Genomic DNA, 18586 nt, shown 5'->3' on the forward strand with positions numbered 1-18586 from the left:
ATAATACTGTTGTGACACCAAGATGATAGAAAAACTGCAGAACCAGTCTAATATTGCTGGAGCAATTATACCCACACAACTGACTATACCCATATGACAATTGGGTTGAATTTCATTTTTCTTTAATGCTGATGATAAAGTCCAGGCAGGATCTAACACATGGCAAAAGAAAATAGGGCACAAATTTTGAAAGTAATTTCTTATCAAGTTAGGCGCTGAAGATCTAGTTAAGGCAGCGAAGGATTTATTTTAGTATCTTTCTAAGGCTATGACAGATTTTTCCTGAATAAAGCATTTTCCCTTAAAAATTTCATGTATATTATGCCAGCTTATTCTGAATGCATAAGAACGCTGAAGTTCCTTGGAGAAGCTAAACTATTGCTCACTGCAAATATTACCCTTATTAGTCGTCTTTTTTAATATCAATAAGATTCCAAGAACATGCACCTAAATAATGAAGTTTCAAGTCTGCCTACAGACTTTTCCATTTCAAAAGCAAGCTTAAAAGCATGTGTTAAGTGACCCAAAAGGACGAATGTTCTTACTCCTCTCAAAGAAAAAATGTATTTATCTCAGATATGACTAGTCAAACTATGTGACTTAAGAGAATTTCTAGTATCGCTTTGTCCAGAAGGGAGATGGGTAATGAAAGTGACATGAGAAATGTGATGCCAGATGCTATAGCACCATTCCTTTGTTCCCAGCTGCCAGCACCAAAGCTTTAAACAAACTTGTTTTGCTAAGACATTCTGACAGTCCCATTTCACAATATCATTGGTTTTGAGAATGGAGTTACTTCCCACAGCTACTTTTAACTCTTTTTGGATCAGTGTTAAATAAAATGTGCAAACATATAATCATTTGCATAGCAAATCTCAAGGGACTGACCCTGAAATAGAAATCCAAACTGTTAGGTTTAAGATATTTCTATAATCAGAATTCACTTAAAATGGTAAAAAATAAAATACACATTTTTCCATTTTAAGTCTAGTAGAAAAGGTATTTCTGATTTAGAATTCTTATAGTTACTAGTTTAAAAAGTTGAAAGACCGATCGTTCTTTGCATTGAAATGTTATTCCTTTGGAATCTTCAAGACTCTGTAATTGCTATTTTCAAATACTGTGATGAAATATGGCCTGGAATCCTTGCTCATAAGGGTACACAAGGGAATTTTGCCGCTATTAGCTGGATCTTCGACATCCCAAATTTCAGGCATACTGCAACCAGGCCTAGAAAACATATGAATAAGAAAAAAGAAATGAAGAAATGCTGTCAAAAGACATACAGTTTGCTGAACTCAGTTTTATAACCCCCCCATGAATACTTGATCCCGCCATCTATATTTTTTTAAGTTTGTCTTTACCCTAGAAATTCTTATCAGATTACAAAAATCAATAAATATAGTAGTAATCCAAAAAACAGTACTGAGAATGTGTAAAGTTTGTCTGCTTTTGTGGTTACATAATTAATATGAACTAATTTGGAGGATGAAGCATACAAACCAACTCAAATTATGCAATACATTTTACCAGGGACCCTTAAAACTTCCTATACCACAGGGGGTGATGTTCACACTCCTAACATTTCTAGAGGAAACTCAGGAAATAAAACACCTTTGGAAAAAAAAAAGTAATGACGCCTTGCTTTGTTATTAAGGCATGTAACCAACATCAATTCCCTGTATAGTTATCTTTCAAAATTAGAATTAATGAGACTTTCCTAATTTTGTCAAATAGCAAAGACATAGAACAGATTCGTTTCATTTTATTCTAAATGCAAAGAAAATAAAAGAACCAAACTAATCATGTTCTAAAGGCCAAGAAGGGGGGGGAGGGGAAGGAAAAACGCAAACGCATAGGATAATGTTTTTGTGCTCAAACTATCTCTTACTCTGCACCTTTTACTCATACTAGGCTTTCATTATAAACACACATCTGCTCTTGCCATCACAAAATAATGACTTGTTTCCTTTGTGAATCTCCTCTGTATTTTACAGTGAAGTTTAAAAATACATACAACACAGTTTTTCAGGTGCACACAAAGACCCCAAGGTTGCTAGTGTGGGTAAAACTATACTTAATATCTGGAGATGCTGAACAAAAATGTATTTTGGACACTTTTAATAAAGCACAGATCAACATTTCAAAACTACTACTTGATATGGATCTTAGACCACATATTTGAGCGGCATATCATTTCTGTGAGGAGAGAGATTACTCACTTTTTTCTGCTTACACACAATGACTCTTCCAGAATGTAGTAATTCACTCCTAGTTTTATCAACTCTCTTTTCACTTCTTTTGCAGGTTTTCGACTGTACATAGAATACACTACTTTAGTTCTGGCCCTTCAAAAAGAGAAATATAAAAGTTAGCTAGCAACATAGCATGAAAATGTAAGCTTTAACTTTAGACATGACAGGAAGGCTTGTTATTTCACATGACAACTACGCTAAAACAAAGTTTAAATTAACAGTGCCATTTGCTTTAATGTGATTATTTCTTCACAAATACAATGATTCCAAGAACAATGTATACAGCCCTTTGATTTCTCTGTAGCAGGAGTCAAGTTTGTAACAAGATCCACGGTTACGTTGAACAGAATATGTAAAGATGCCAAAGCAATGCATTCACCATATAATATTCAAGGCTAGAAATGACCTTGCTTGGACTGGAGGTGATCAGAAGAAATCATCTGCCCATTCTCTCTGCAAAAGGTCATACTCATTGCCCTTGTTCGGACTTTTTTTAAATGCCAAGTGCAAGACCTAATGTCTGCCTATGCTGAGTCAAGCAAAATCATCACTTGTAAACCACAATCCTGTTTATATTACCCAGTGATATCCTCCTTTGATTGTGCAAAGCACGATGTTGTTAAATCCTGTTCATTTTCTGATACTGTATCCTCTCCACCTTTTTTCCCCAAACATGCCTTGTCCTATATTTTTGTAGTTAGAATAGAACCGAATAGAATATTTCAGTTGGAAGGGACCTACAAAGACCATCTAGTCCAACTGCCTCACCAATTCAGGGCTGACCAAGTTAAAGCCAGTTAATGCCAGACACAGAACTGAGGACATAAAGCATGTAAAATGAATCTTCTCCTTTTGTCCTTTATCCCTCTTTATCTTGATGTTTTCTTGTTGTGTCTTTTTTTAACCAGTTTTACCAAATTATCAGAAAATGATGCTATGATATTAAAAAAAGAAATTCATTACCTTTTCCTATAAATCAATTTCAATTTAGAAAAATATTCTGATTTTGAAAATAAAGTAAAAAAGCTCAGTAATTCCATCACAAAATTTCAGTTTCAACTAGTCTTAATATTTCAATAATTAGATATATTTTCATGAAATAAAATGAAAACCAATCACAGAAAGCTAATAGGAATAACTATACTGGCTATCGTGAAAAAAAAAATCAAGTCTGTCTACAATGTCAGGAGTAACTAGAATGAAGAAAGGATATAATGTTATACATTAATTCAATTTTTATAATTATATTCTGATTTTTTTTATATAAGTTTGAAGCCGTATCTATCCTACAGTATATCCTTTCTGATGAACACAAATCCTGAAGAAATACTGCATGTGTTTTCAATCTGACTAAAATAAGAAATCAAGTTCTGTGGGGTTTTATAAGAGAATTAGTAGCAAATAAAAATAAATCCTCAACTTCAAAATTTACCTTAATCCTGCATCTTCATAGTGAGGATGATTTACAATAGGACGAAGTGTAGACAATTTAACACTTGCCATTGTAGGCATTGCTCCCGCAAAAACTGCATCTGAAATACAGAATGAAAACCATGTTTGAAATGAAGAATCAAGCAGTAAAAGCAGAGAAGCAATCTTCAAATATCTAAACACTCATCCTGTAGAAAAATGTAAAGAGGGTAGGGTTCTCTTTTTGAAAAGGCCTTACATAGCACCAACAGGAGATGCATAAAATCACCCTTTTTTTTTTTTTAAACCTTGAACTCAATATAAGTAATCTGATAGCTAAACATCTAAGAACAGAGATTTAATACATCTTCTTTTTCTTGAATGGGTAGGATAACATATTCATTATGACAAGTTTTCATTTGTCACTTCTTAGACCATTGTTAAATGAGCAATAAACTCTCAGTCCACTTCAGCTTTAAAGTATTTTCCTGCTAAAAAGGTAACTACTTTGTCTGCGGCTAGTTTTATGACACTTTTACTCATTTTACTAAAAGGAAGGGTGCAACCACGACCCACACACTTTGAATTCTCTTATAGCAGAATGATGATCATGGACCCACATCCAGGATTTAAGCAAAAATTTATTTTATTTGGACTTTGCGAAAACACTTTTATTGTAGAAATATTACAGCAGTGGCTAGAACCTCCAGACTGGTAGCCTGGGGCCTAACAAAGCAAGCTTTCAGTGTTTTTTTCATTTGAGATAGCTTCTATATGGACAAGTATATTTTGCTAAACCATGGCTTTAGGACAGTCCCAAGGCAAAGCCACAGATAGTAGCAAGACCTCTGCAGTCATTCATACCAAGTTCTATAGTTACATCTCACAGTAAATGGGGAACATCATACATTATTAAATAGTTTACCTTGTCTGGTATTGACTTTTATCCACTCTAGAAGTTCCTCCTGTGGCAGATTGCTAAATTCTCCCATGATGTTCCACTGAGTTTGAAGGTTTGCTGATCCCTCTATTGCCATCAATGCTAAAATAGCAAAGACCAATGTTTTGGGCTGGATTTTACAGAAGAGCCATCCAAACAACTGAAATGCAAGAATTGATTAATTTCTCGACAACAATTCTGTAATGTTTTATGCAGAACAATTCATTTTTGTTTATCTATAAGAAACCTAACATATATTACAATATGAAACATCTCTGCTATTGCTTCTCCACTAAACTTCAGTGAGACCTCATTAAGAAGTATTCACGTTTACCGAATGTAGGGCATTATATTTGTAATTCTACAATAAAAAGAAAATTGACATTAATGCAGCTTTTAAAGTTGTAGTTCAAATGTCAAAGTCTGCAAGTAAAGATGATTCAATAATGCTTACTGCTCTTTTACAGTATTTTATCTCCTATTTACATTAAGCATTTTTATCTGCAATATATGGATTAGATTGTACTGCAAACTTCTGAAAACATACCAGAAAAGCAGACTTTGGGGATATAAGGTTAATGTTGCTTTATATCCTACTCTTCCCTTTCTTGCACTGAAAAAGATGGCCCTTGCCTTTTTTCTAAAGACAGTTTGCTGGAGGTTCTAAGCAAATACTCATAAATATGTGAAACGGGTGGTTAAGAATAAAGTACTACCAAATTTGCTATATTGAAGTCCAGTTTGAGCAAGAACACTTTACCTCACCCATATCTGACCTATACCTTAAATAAGACAAAGAATGATTTTTTCCAAGCTATTGTTAATTAGAAGGCGTTACATTTCAAAAATATCAAACCTGCACTAAATAAATACATTTCATTCAGAGTATCTTTACTCATTTTTTTAATTAAAGCATGAAACGATAAAATAGTTTCACAGTTAAACCTCCTACTACGTTGACTACACCAATTAGGTAGTCTATGTTCCTCCCAATAGAAAGAGGAAACGTGTGGATGTAAACAGTTATTTTTATTGTCCATCAGCTGCCACCAGCTGCAACATTGAGGTAATAGAAAGTACAGTGATTTAAGCAATGGGCTGAAAGAACACAACATACAAAATTCTTTTTCCACGTGTAGCATGTCTTTCGCCTGTTTGCTCGTTTTTGGTTTGTGTTACATATGTTCACCTCAAGCTGACTGTTCACTAAGAAAAGGATCTCTTTTGAAAGGCGGCTGATTAACACTTTATCTATCGCCTCAGAATAAATTACTTTACATAGTGATAAATGTACTGAGTGTTAATCAATCATTTGGTCACAAGTCCCATCTTCCCCTTCTCATCTCCCTCCATCGCAGCAATTCTTCTGAGTCAATACTGCACATACAGTCAGATTTTTCAACCTCAAAATACTACTTCTGCTCATCAGCCAGTAGGGCAGAAAAAGCTCATTAAAACGCACTTGATATTTTCCTGACCCTACAAAAAAAACTAAGAAGTTTTCTTATCCCTTTGCTTGCTTAAGTCAGAGCAGTCTTAGAAGTGGTCTGATCAATAGTGGCTCAGCAGCCTTATTGGCCACTGTTTCTCTTTCACACTGAAGCCAGCCATGTACTACCTGGAAGATTACCAGCTGCTCCCTACTAAAGAATGTGTTCATCAGTCAGACCAGCTTGTCTTTCACAGGTATCAATCAGCACCAACCTAGGGAACATGGCCAACAGGCAAAAGAACCTTCACTGATAACAAGACATTTTACTTACATTGTTCACCTAAAGTTGGGTACTCTTGAACACAGGTATGTACTTCTCCCAAGGCCCAAGCCAGGGCCAGGATGATCACAGGCCTTATTTTATGGGGCAGCTGGTCATTCATCATCTTCTGCACAGAAGAACTGTCCAAACTGCAGTAATCTAAAGTCTTCCCTAGCATTCAAGACCTATTTCTATCAAGCCAATTATGCCTCCAAGATGCTGCAAATGAGGACAAAAAAGCCACTGGACCCGAGCCATCTGGTCCAACAGGGGCAGCTCCCAGAACAGGTTATCAATAGGTCATCATCTGCATTTCTAGCTTCCCGAGAAGCTTATTCTCAGTCTACAACCACAGGAAAGAGCAGAACAACCAAAGGGCCAAAATGCATTGGAAGCAGAGAAAACATTGATAAAATACTCTGAGCCTGTCCTTCCAATATTGATAACACGTGGCATCCTCTAAGGTCCAAAATGCAATGATTACCAAAGGCACTAGTTTTCATTACTGGCCTGATGACCTGAGTTGCAGTACTAAAACAAAAACCACAACGATCCAGGGTGAAATACTGTAATTCCATTACTCAAGTGCTTTAAAAAAAAGAAATAAAGATCACCAGCTGAAAACTTTAACTAATTTGCCATGTAGCAGCTTACTATATGGAAAAAAGCAAATGAGGCTACATATTAATAGGTCATCTTTCAGTCGTTACCAATTGCAAGGTACTTTTTCCTATCTTTCAGAAATTACATACAGCAAAAAAAAGCAGTATAGATTTTTTTGTTTTTCAATTCTCAGAAGGCTGAGAGGCCTTTTCCTGTGGCACAAAATACAGAAATATTTTTAATTCTACACTTCAACCACTGGAAAATTCTACAAAAATTTTTGAATAATAAGGCAGAAAAGCCCATCAATTTTATCCTAGGAACACATAGTTAAAACAGGAATTAATAACAAATTAACTTTGGACAGGAATAATTTATATTGTAATCGTTCTCTAGAAATTGTATGTTAGAAGAAAAGAGACTTTTTTCTTCTTGCTTTTCTGGCTTGTGAAAACCCACTTAATTTCAAATTACTCAGAAACACCTCACGAAAGTTCATCTAGAAAAAGTTAACCACAATGTAACTGCTGTTCCTTAAACAACCAGACCACCTAAGAGGACAACAATACAACAACAACAACTAACTAAAAGCTGGGAAATATCCTAAGAACAACTGTGAACCTTACAGAATAGCAAAAGTGCAGAGGAAATTAAATTTCTCTTAAGTCCCAATACTCAATACTTGTAACTAAGGTGGATAAATAAAGAGTTTTTGACACGTTTTTTAGCATTTTATATTTTTTTTTATATTTTATATGTTCACTGTACAGATTCATTTGATGGTGGCAAACACTCAGGACTTATAACAAGTAACAAAACAGGCATCAAGAAAGAGATGAGCACAACATTTAAGCAGACTGATACTGTGGAACCTGTCCAGCATTATCAAGGACTGTCCTTCCGTGAAAGAACATCCAGAGAAGCAATCCTGGTTTTTGGGAAACAATCATTTGTTCAGATGCCTTAGCAAGGGATAGCTTTCTCCTGTTTGCATAATTCTGTCTCATTCATTCATCTTCCAGTTGTATGACACTGGTGTCAGATGCCCCACAGACAGTAATTGCTTTCACCATACAACCCTAATTCACCTTTAGGACAGGTTCCAACCACAGATACTATGGGAAAAAACAATGTCTATCGGGCATAACAAGTGGTTGAGTCACCATCCCTGGAGGTACTTAAAAGACATGTATATGCGGTGCTTAGGGACATGGTTTAGAGGTGGTTTCGGCAGTGATAGGTTAACAGTTGGACTTACAAACTTAAAGGTTTTTTCCAACCTAAACAATTCTATGATTGTATTCTGTACCATACTGCATATGCACAAGACACCCAGAAAAAGGTTGTACATACACTGTCAGTCAATTCTGGCACTCCAGATTGCGTACGTTGTGACGTTATTCTTGTATTTCTTCAGTTTTCAAGAACAGCAAACCTAATGACTCAAGTTTGTTATTAAAATCCTAATTTTCTTCTCCAGTCATTCTGTTCCCCCACTCTGTCAAACACCTCTCTCTTTTCCTTCTTCTGTATTCTGTCTGCAACGGTTCTCAGCACTGTATTCTTTCTCCTGCTTGTGCTGATGTTCTCTACATAGACATTTTCACAAATTCCCCATCTCATCTTCCCAATTTGTTTTCCTGTTAGTAAGCCCAGCTCACTATTAATTATAATCTTTCATGCTCTCAAGGTGGGATACTTACTTTGTGTAATGCACATAACACTTTCTACAAAAATCACAGCATGGTTGAGGTTGGAAGGCACCTCTGAAGGTCATCTGGTCCAGCCCCCTGCTCAAGCAGAGCCACCTTGAGCCCAGGACCATGTCCAGATGGCTTTTGAATATCTCCAAGGATGAAGCCTCCACAACCTCCCTGGGCCACCTGTGCCAGTGCTCAGTCAACCTCACCGTGAAAACGTATTTCCTGATGTTTAGAGGGAACCTCCTGTGTTTCCCTGTGTGCCTATCACATCTTGTCCTGCCACTGGGCATCACTGAAAAGAGCCTGGCTCCATTCTCTTTACACTCCCCCTTCAGGTATTGGTACACATTGATAAGATTCTCCTAAGCCTTCTCTTCTCCACACTGCACAGTCCCAGTTCTCTCAGCCTTTCCTCATATGAGAGATGCTCCTTAAACACCCTTCCGGCCCTTTGCTGGACTCTTTCCAGTATGTCCATGCCTCTATTTTACTGGGGAGCCCAGAACTTGACCTAGCACTGCAGCTGTGGCCTCACCAGTATCGAATATAGGGAAAGGATCACCTTCCTCAACTTGCTGGCAACACTCACACAGCCCAGGATACTGTTAGCCTTCTTTGCAGAAGGGTATATTGCTGACTCATGTTCAACTTGGTGTTCACCAGAACCCCAGGTCCTTTTCTGCAAAGCAGCTTTGCAGGTCAGCTCCCAGTATGTACTGGTGCCTGCAGTTGTTCCTCCCCAGGTGCAGGACTTTGGAGCTTCCCTTTGTTGAACTGCATGAAGTTCCCATCAGCTCATCTCTCCAGCATGTTGAGGTCCCTTTGGATGGCAGCACACTCATCTGGTGTACCAGCCACTCCTCCCAGTTCTGTAGCATCAGCAAACTTGCTGAGGGTACACTCTGCCCCATCATCCAGACCATTAACGACGATGATGTTGAACAGGACTGGACCCAGTATTTGACCCCTAGGGTACATCACTAGTTCATAGAATCATAGAATTGTCTAGGTTGGAAGAGACCCTTGGGATCATTGAGTCCAACCATCTACCCTACTCTACAAAGCTCTCCCCTACACCATTATCCCCCAACACCATATCTAAACGTCTCTTGAACACATCCAGGGATGGTGACTCAACCACCTCCCTGGGCAGTCTATTCCAATGCCCGACCACTCTTTCTGTGAAAAATTCTTTCCTAATGTTCAGTCTAAATCTACCCTGTTGGAGCTTGAAGCCATTCCCTCTTGTTCTGTCATTAATTACCTGTGAGAAGAGACCAGCACCAACCTCTCTACAGTGTCCTTTCAAATAGTTGTAGAGAGTGATGAGGTCTCCCCTTAGCCGCCTCCTCCTCAAACTAAACAGTCCCAGCTCCTTCAACCGCTATTCATATGGTGTGTTTGCTAGGCCCTTCACCAGCTTCGTTGCCCTCCTCTGCACTCGCTCCAGTACCTCGATATCTCTCTTGTCTTGACGTGCCCAAAACTGGACACAATACTCAAGGTGTGGCCTCACCAGTGCCGAGTACAGGGGCACAATCACCTCCCTACTTCTGCTGGCCACGCTATTTCTAATACAAGCCAGGATGGCTTTCTTGGCCACCTGGGCACACTGCCAGCTCACATTCAGCCGCTTGTCAATTAGAACCCCCAGGTCTTCTTCTGCCAGGCAGCTTTCCAGCCACACTTCCCCAAGCCTGTAGCGCTGCATGGGGTTATTGTGGCCCAAGTGCAGAACCTGGCACTTGCCCTTGTTGAAACTCATACCATTGATGTTGGCCCAATGATCCAATCTAAGTCTCTCAAGTTACTGGCCTTTAATTAGACTTCGCACCACTGATCACCCCCCTCTGGTCCCAGCCGTTCGGCCAGTTTTCAATCTACCTCCCTGTCTGCTTCCCAGACAAAGAACTGCTTACCCTTCTTTTTTGCTGCAACTGCAGAGCTTCTAAAACAGCTATTTAGATAGAATCTGGTTCACTTCTCAAAAACACAGATACTAAAACATGGAAAGCCAGTTCTATGGCATGTTATATCTGGAGAAAAATCTAGTAATATTTTATGTTATGGATGATTTCAAGCTAGGAAAATTAAATCTGAGTTAGGCATATGACTTTATTTTTAAGGCTGAAATGTTTTCAACATGCAAGACTTCAAAACTATACTTCTGGAAAGAATTAAATACACAAAAAATATGCAAGGCAATAAACTAAAGAGCTGTGAAAACAGTGTAAACAAAGTCAAACACTGTTTGGATAAAATTAATAGTCAATAAAAAACTTGCAATGGCACAGAAGTGTGTAAATACGGTAAAATCCAGTGCATGTCTCCCTACGCTCAGGATCAATACACAGCATATTAACTTGTATAATAATGCAATTGGACAAGTCGCATAAAACAAAACATTTGCTTTATTCAGGGAGAGGGGAGAATGTAACTTCTACAAACTTATTTTTCAACAGGCAATATGATCTGTTTGGGGTTTTTTTTTGTTTTTTTTTTTTTTTTTAACTGGTGCATTCAGATTCAGCAATTAATCACATACAAATTTGCTTTAGGACAAATACCTGGGTAATACTTTAAGTAGTGAGATAGCTACAGGATTAAAAAAAAAAAGATCTTACCTGTTTTGAACACACCAAGGAAGCCATAACACATAGATGTGGTGTCAAAAACAGTTTTAGTCTCATGATTAAAATCGCTAGAACACTGTATGCCAACAGCTGCAATGCATGGTATACCAGCTGCAAAAACAAACAAACAAAAGCATAATATTTGCATACTTCTCATTTGTCTTAAACATGCAACTTCATTTTCAGTATAGCTTAAATGATGAGCTTGTCAGAAAAAGAGTCAAAATCAAAGTAAAGATCTTCACATTTCAGATAGCGATAAGGACTTTCTGTTACCTTTTTTCTAACGTGTATGTAGTATGCTAAAGTACAGAACAACAGGAATAATAAACATTAACAATAAACCCAAGAGGAGCTGGAGAAATGGCTAGCTATGCAAAAGATCCTGAAACATAAACAGGCAATAACATACGTAAAATTTCTTGTATAACCTCTTTATAGAATTGAGGAGACCTTGCTATTGAATACCTAAGATACCTAAGCCTGAAATGAAAGAAGCAAATAAAACCATCCTTGGTACTCGCACAACCACAGGCAGCTTGCTTTAGTATTCTCTGAAAAGGTTAAAAAGCAGACATGTCACTCACCAGTCCTAAGATTGAACCTACGTTATTTGTGAAAGTGCTGTGATAAATCATACAAGCATTTTTGCAATCAGTGCTTTTATCTAATGGATTGATTATCATATTTTGAATGATAAAAGCACAAACCACAAATAAACTGATGCTAAGGAAGTTTCGCCTGCCCTTGCTGACTTAATTGCAAAGAAACCATATAAGAATGCTACCATTCAATTAGATTTTTTGCATACTTTTATTAAAGAACAACATGTAGAATTATTTTCATTATGGCATATTTCAAATCAGAATTTTAACGTTATCTGTCACGTGAAGCCCCAGTAAAGGAACCAACCTCCTTCTCAGTCTTTATGGGGAAAATGGGAGGTCCAGCATAATTTCAGTGTATTGCTGTACTGCTATAGCAAAAGCCCAAAAGAATCCTCTCTTGCACTGCTACCCCACCATTAGCTAGTAATTTTTTGTTCAACATTCCAGAGTTATTCTGGTGACGTACTGGACCCAATTTAAGATGAGGGAATAAAAGATGCAAATACTTAGCTTCAAATAGACCGTATATCAGGATCAGAGCATTGCAACCTGTATTTCAATATTGAGTATTCACATTAACATACAAATAAAATTGTGCAGAAAACAAATCTTACCTCACCATGGTTAAAACGTTCCTCTCTGAATAAAAAACAGAAAATCACATTATTTGTTTATGTACTACAGAAGCACCAGTTTTACTTTGAAGTCATCTGTAGTAGAGCTCTAGACAGCTGAACTAATCCCGTAAACATGAGTCAGCACCTGCACAGAATTTTTCCCCCTCTGGAAGCTTTGAAATACATTGCAAATTAGTAACTATCCTTCTCAATCCCCATATCTATCTGGAAATCTGAAAATTAATTTTAGCTGTTTTTTAATTACTTCCAGGAATTATTTCATATATAGAAAAGCTTATTTAGAGAATAAAACTTCAGTTACATAAAATAGGCTTAGCACTGGTACCAAAAAAAGAGTCTATCATTTACTCAGATAAATTGGTTTTGGATTCTCAGAAGGACATACAAATGTGAAAAGAGTCAAAATCATGTATCCTTGTTGCTCTCCAAAACATCTATGAAGACAGGATGCTGAATCCTGCTCACATCTGTTGAGATCTTGATAATGGTCATTAGACTATGGAAAGCAGAGATCACTGAAATGATCAGTGATAAATTAAAAAACAAAGGAAAAAAAAAACAAATCAGGAAGCAAAAAGATATGTCAGGGAATGACAAGATTCAATCGCACAAATTGATTGCTCTTGAGCACAGCATCAACAAGTGATGCCAAACGGCTGTGATAGAGCATGTACTGCAGATATTTAGAAGATAAAATCAATACAGTTGGGATCCCTTCCTAAAGATGAGACTCGGGTACCTTGTAACCCAGAAAAAAAAACAATGGGGAGGAAAGAATTTGCATTTACTACTTATAGAAGAAAAGCAAATAGACACAAGTAAATCCTGGTTTAGGAACACAGACGAAAAATAAATTATTAAATAGAAAATATGCAGGTAAGAGGATTAAGATGTCTAAAACTAAGTTCATCAGCTAAACTTAGTTCTAGACATCTTATAAAAATATCATATATAGCACATCCAAGCCACTCAGCTACTGAACTATACATAATTTACCCTTCAAAAAGGACCAACATAATTTAGAATTCTGAGTTGTCTAGCATATAACAAATCAAATAAACTTCCAGCAGAAAATTCAGTTTTACATTGAAAAAGACAACAATATTTACCTTTCATATTGGCCTGCCTGAGATAAGGCCCACATAAGATATTTAATTGCCTGAAGAAAACAAGAGCCAACAAAAAGTCTGAATAAACCGTCAAAAGCATTCTAAAGCATTTTCAACATTTGCTAAATTAAATTACACCTGGGTAACCTCATTTTGAGATAATGCTAAGATAAAGACATGCGATGTTTTAGCTAAAAATTCTTTTTGAGGATGTTTAATTAGCCAGGCAGTTAGCAGTTATCCCATCTGTTCCTGTGTAAACTGTAAGCTGTTTTTATACAAATTATACATAATCAAATTTACAAAAACAGTTATAAACTTCAGTTATAGTACTCATCAGCTCAGCGACAGAAATTTTTTTGGCGCTTAACAACTAAACAAGTTTTACCACTCACTCAGGACTGGACCTTTGCAAAAATCTATGTAAAGAGAACACAGAATTTTAAGCAAATATTTTTGAAAACCTGTGTTTTACCTAACTGTACTGGGTTTATGTGGCAAGGTTTTGGTAGCAAAGAGGCTGCAGGGGTGGTTTCTGTGAGAAGAGACCAGGGGCTGCCCCCAGGTCAGACAGAACCAGTTCCAGTCAGATCCAAAAAAGATCTCCCGCTGGCCAAAGCTGAGCGCCATCAGTGACGTTGGTGGTGCCTCTGTTGGTACTGTTTAAGAATGGGTAAAAAACATTGTGTGGCAGCTTTAAGAGAGACCAAAGAGAAAAATGGGAAAGAAACAACCCTGGAGACATCAAGGTCAGTGAAGGAGTGGGAGGAGGTGCTTCAGGCACCAAAGCAGAGATTTCCCCGCATCTCGTGGAGAGACCATGGTGATATAGGTTTTCCCCCTACAGCCCATGGAGGACCAAGGTGAAGCAAGTATCCACCCCGCAGGCTGTTGAGGACCCCATGCCAGATCAGGTGGACACAGCCTGAAAGAAGCTGCAACCCATGGACAGCCCACACAGGAGCAAGCTCCAGACAGGAACTGCAGCTCGCAGAGAGGAGCCCACAGAGAAACAGGTTTTCTGGCAGGACCTATGACCCTGCAGGACTGTACCCTGTGGAAAGGAACCATGCTGGTGCAGTTCTTAAAGAACTGCATCCTGTGGGAGGGACCCATTGAGCCTGGAAAGAAGGAGTAGGTGGTTTTAGTTTTGTTTTTGTTTCTCACAATCCTACTCTATTTTTAATTGACAGTAAATTAATCAGTCACAATTTGAGTTTGTTTCGCTCATGACAGTAAAATCGATGAGTGATCTCCCTGTCCCTGTCTTGACCCATGAGATTTTTTCAACTCTTTTTCCACCCTTGTCCTGCTGAGAACAGGGAATGAGAGCACGGCTTGGTGGGCACCTGGCAGCCAGCCAAGGTTAACCCACCACGCTAACTTTTTCCCATCTCAAAATACATAGCAATCCCTTCAAAAAAACTAAAAAGTAAATTCAAGGTAAAGGTGATTCACTATATCACTCACTTACCCTTTTGATGATTACCCCAAAAACCACCAGAACAACTGGTAATAGCAGAGTCTTTGTGTATCTTACTGGAGTCTACAAGACAAATAAACTGCATTACTTTCACTTCACCTATAATTATTTCAACGGTAATTTTAAAGAAAACAATACAATGTGTTCTTCCTCAAGTAAAATGTAAATTTAAACATTCAACATGAACAAAGTAAGCTTAGAGAAACTCAAATTTAAACTCCACCCAGCAATCACACTAGAGGTCGTAATATTAAGGTCACTAGTAAATTATTCCCAGTTCTTCTGCAAGCCACCCAAAGACTAAAAGTAGATTGTATCTCATCTGAATTTGAGTACTATGGGTTGAGTAACCTACAAACATTCTAAATGCATATCTAGATACTGATGAACTAAAAAAAGTCTAACACCACATTTAGAAGCTTTGATGCTCTTCTGTAGTCTAAATCTACCACACAAGACCTTTGCAGCTCTCAGTACGTCTTCCATATACTCAAAAACAGTTACTGACAGCCACATAAAATCTTAAGTTTGCAGAACAGTAACCTTTCATTTATCACTGAGCAAGCCCTTCTTTCATCCACGCAAGTACATTTCTTAGATCCAAAAAATCAAAACACTGTTTTGGTTTTAGTTCATTTAAAAGCAATAAACCTAGTTAAATTTAGCTTAAGTTCATTAATATCTCTAACTTCATGAGTAAGCACTTGAACTTATGATGGCAGTAGGAGGTTATGGCTCTCAGATGTTTTAAGTTATAAATTCAGACAAAACTAAAAGTTCCCTCTTCCATAATCATCTATTTTGATCAAATTACCTCTTTTTCCATGAAGTCAAACTCTGCAGCACAGGTATACATTAATGTATCAAAATCCTTGTAGCCAATAAATTTAGATTTTAATATATTTCCTATATGAGCCTGGTAGGATATACAGGGAAAAAAAAAAAAAAAAAAGCTGTATTAAGCAAAACTGTTGTTTTCCACAACAAAGTAGTTTAAATGTATACGAGAGATTTTTAATTAGAACAGACATTTATACCACTTACAATATTGTTATAAGAGTGCCAAAAATATATTTCTGGTACATTAAATGACATCTTTGAGTGTAACACAGATTGGACTGTGTTAAATAAAGAGCAGAAAGCAGCAGAAAAAGGGTGTTGCCATCGCAAATTGGTTCAACGAGAATATAGTTTTGCATGTTCCTTTTTTAAGATATGAGCTCCCCATCTTTTGCCCCTTGATGCACATCTGCAGATAGGTTTTTAACAGTAGAACCTGACAATAAAGGGGCTGAAGTGAAGCGCAGAGTCCTACTTACAATAAGCCTTTCAAAACTGTCTTAAAAACTAGTTTCAGAGGTAAGTGAATTAAGATATTGAGTAAATAAGGAAAATATGGTGGTAGAATATATCCAAAATAAACAAAGATCTAGAAAACCACATTTAAAAACAAACACACAGAGCATTTACTAACTCAATAGTAAAAACATTTGTCTTTTTACAAACTTTGGTAATAACACCTCAAATCAATAATACATAACGAATGAGAAAGCAAACATGCAATCCCTCTGCCATGTCTGCAAAACAAAGCTTGGAATTTTAGGAAAGTATATCAGTAAGATGCCAAAATCAAAGTGTTAAGCATTATAAAAATTTTGAAAGACGCCACCCATATACTGAGATAAGAGAACTTACATCATCAGCTATTCCAAACGCTAAAGAAGTTAGGTATTTCAAGGTGACTGTCCCAAATAACCAGGCACATCCTTCAATGACCTTAAACAAATATATTCAGAATGAAATAAACATGTCTCAACAAACCTTTAAAGAAACCTTTTTAAAAGGCTTATAAAATTTAGCTACTAGTTACAAACTCTCCCATGTTATCACAAGTACAGTAATTTCTAACCAATTAGACTTCCCAAATTTCAATACACTGGGGTATTTTAAGGTTTTTTTATATTTCTATTACAGCTTAAATAATTTTGAGCAACCGACTTACATTACGGCTGCACTGCTGCACATGACATCATTATAGCAGAGAAGGTACCAAAGTTAACTTTAAACAAGGGCAGCCTAACTGGCAGTTCCACCTGTTTTTGCATACACCAGTTTGTAGCAATTATTTCCCACCCACAGCCTCTTCATATTATCAGGCTGCACTACTTTGGTAATTCAAATCTTCAGAGGAATTTGCTGATTTATAGTATCTTCTCAAGATAATCTCAAGTTAGAATTTGAAGGAAATATAAAGAAAGTATGTACAATTACTACTTTTAGTTACATATCATGTTTATCCCTGTACCAGAAAGATTAAATTCTTGGCAATCCAGCTTAATCTGTCTAATTCTTTATAAAACTAGACCAACTGAATAGGACAACCTGGCTCAGTATCTTGTATCTGGGACCAGCAGCAAATGCTTTCAGAGAGAATATAATAAAAAAAAAAAAGGGGGTTTTATGTGACGACAGGTTCCATTCAATCATCTCATTTAATGGCTGCAAATGAACCTAACTACCTAGGAGGTACCTAATCCTTTTCTGAATGCCTTTCTTTTTGTTTTGCTTCCACAGTACCTTTCTTCTCTCTTACAAGCTTACTGCTGCTAGCATAAGGGGCACTAAATAAACTATAATTATATCCTACTTCTATTCACTGGCTTTGTCATATTTACCTTTATCTTACAAGATGTAGAATTCAAGCCTAATTTAAAATATCAGCTATTTAGCAATTCTACATTAATAATTAATTTCATACTCTCTCTACCTAAATCTGATGGTAGTACATTTTGGGGGAAGGCATTCTGTTTATTTTTTTTTTTTTTTTAAGCAAGACACATTGACTGAGACTGCATGCATATATTTAGGATGCTAAATATGAGCTTACAAAATAAAAAAAAATATTTTCAGCTTTCTTTCATGATTTCTATCATGTAATTTCCTTTTTGATGCCTGCTCAGTAATGAATTGATACGTTCAGAGGACTTTTCATAAGAATACCAAGATTTCTCTGCTAAGTGGCAAGGACTTATTTAGGATCGATTATTTTATATACAGACTTAGGGTGGTGGTCTTCTTTTGAAAACTTACCATTTAATCCCACCCTTTGTTTCTTACCTTCTAACATTCACACCTTATCCAATGGAGCTTATTTTCTTTTATAGTTCCAGTTAGATATCTTCCCCAAAAGGTTTCTGAAATTCAAGTGCATTACATTCACCCATGCACCCTTATCTACATCCTTCAAAGATGTCAGACATTTGCGAGGTGTGACTTGCTTTCACAGAGGCTGTATCACACCTATCTCATCATACTGCATGTACATGAAGCCTTAACAACTTCATCACTGTTGATTTTTTATTTTTTTACGAAAGTTACCCTTATTGGTCTGTAGTTCCACAAATGCCTTTGATCTCCTTTTTAAAACCTGACACGGATTTGCTGACATTC

The 18586-nt window shown here is 36.9% G+C and overlaps 1 protein-coding gene across 1 annotated transcript in view; it reads right to left on the reverse strand.

Annotated features, from left to right (window-relative positions):
- Window positions 1-951: 951 nt before the first annotated feature.
- The window catches only part of DPY19L1 (dpy-19 like C-mannosyltransferase 1), a 50164-nt gene continuing 32529 nt past the window's right edge, over window positions 952-18586 (reverse strand). Inside the window, exons 14-23 of the mRNA XM_082479642.1 lie at window positions 16832-16912; window positions 15951-16052; window positions 15128-15199; window positions 13654-13703; window positions 12521-12545; window positions 11290-11409; window positions 4591-4765; window positions 3688-3787; window positions 2223-2348; window positions 952-1230 (exon numbers count right to left, since the gene is read on the reverse strand). Coding sequence (XP_082335768.1) covers window positions 1074-1230; window positions 2223-2348; window positions 3688-3787; window positions 4591-4765; window positions 11290-11409; window positions 12521-12545; window positions 13654-13703; window positions 15128-15199; window positions 15951-16052; window positions 16832-16912 — 1008 coding nt within the window. The 3' untranslated portion in view covers window positions 952-1073. The remainder of the gene's footprint in view (window positions 1231-2222; window positions 2349-3687; window positions 3788-4590; window positions 4766-11289; window positions 11410-12520; window positions 12546-13653; window positions 13704-15127; window positions 15200-15950; window positions 16053-16831; window positions 16913-18586) is intronic.

Source organism: Vanellus vanellus, assembly GCF_965231255.1.
Source record: "Vanellus vanellus genome assembly, chromosome: 2".
NCBI lineage: Eukaryota > Metazoa > Chordata > Aves > Charadriiformes > Charadriidae > Vanellus > Vanellus vanellus.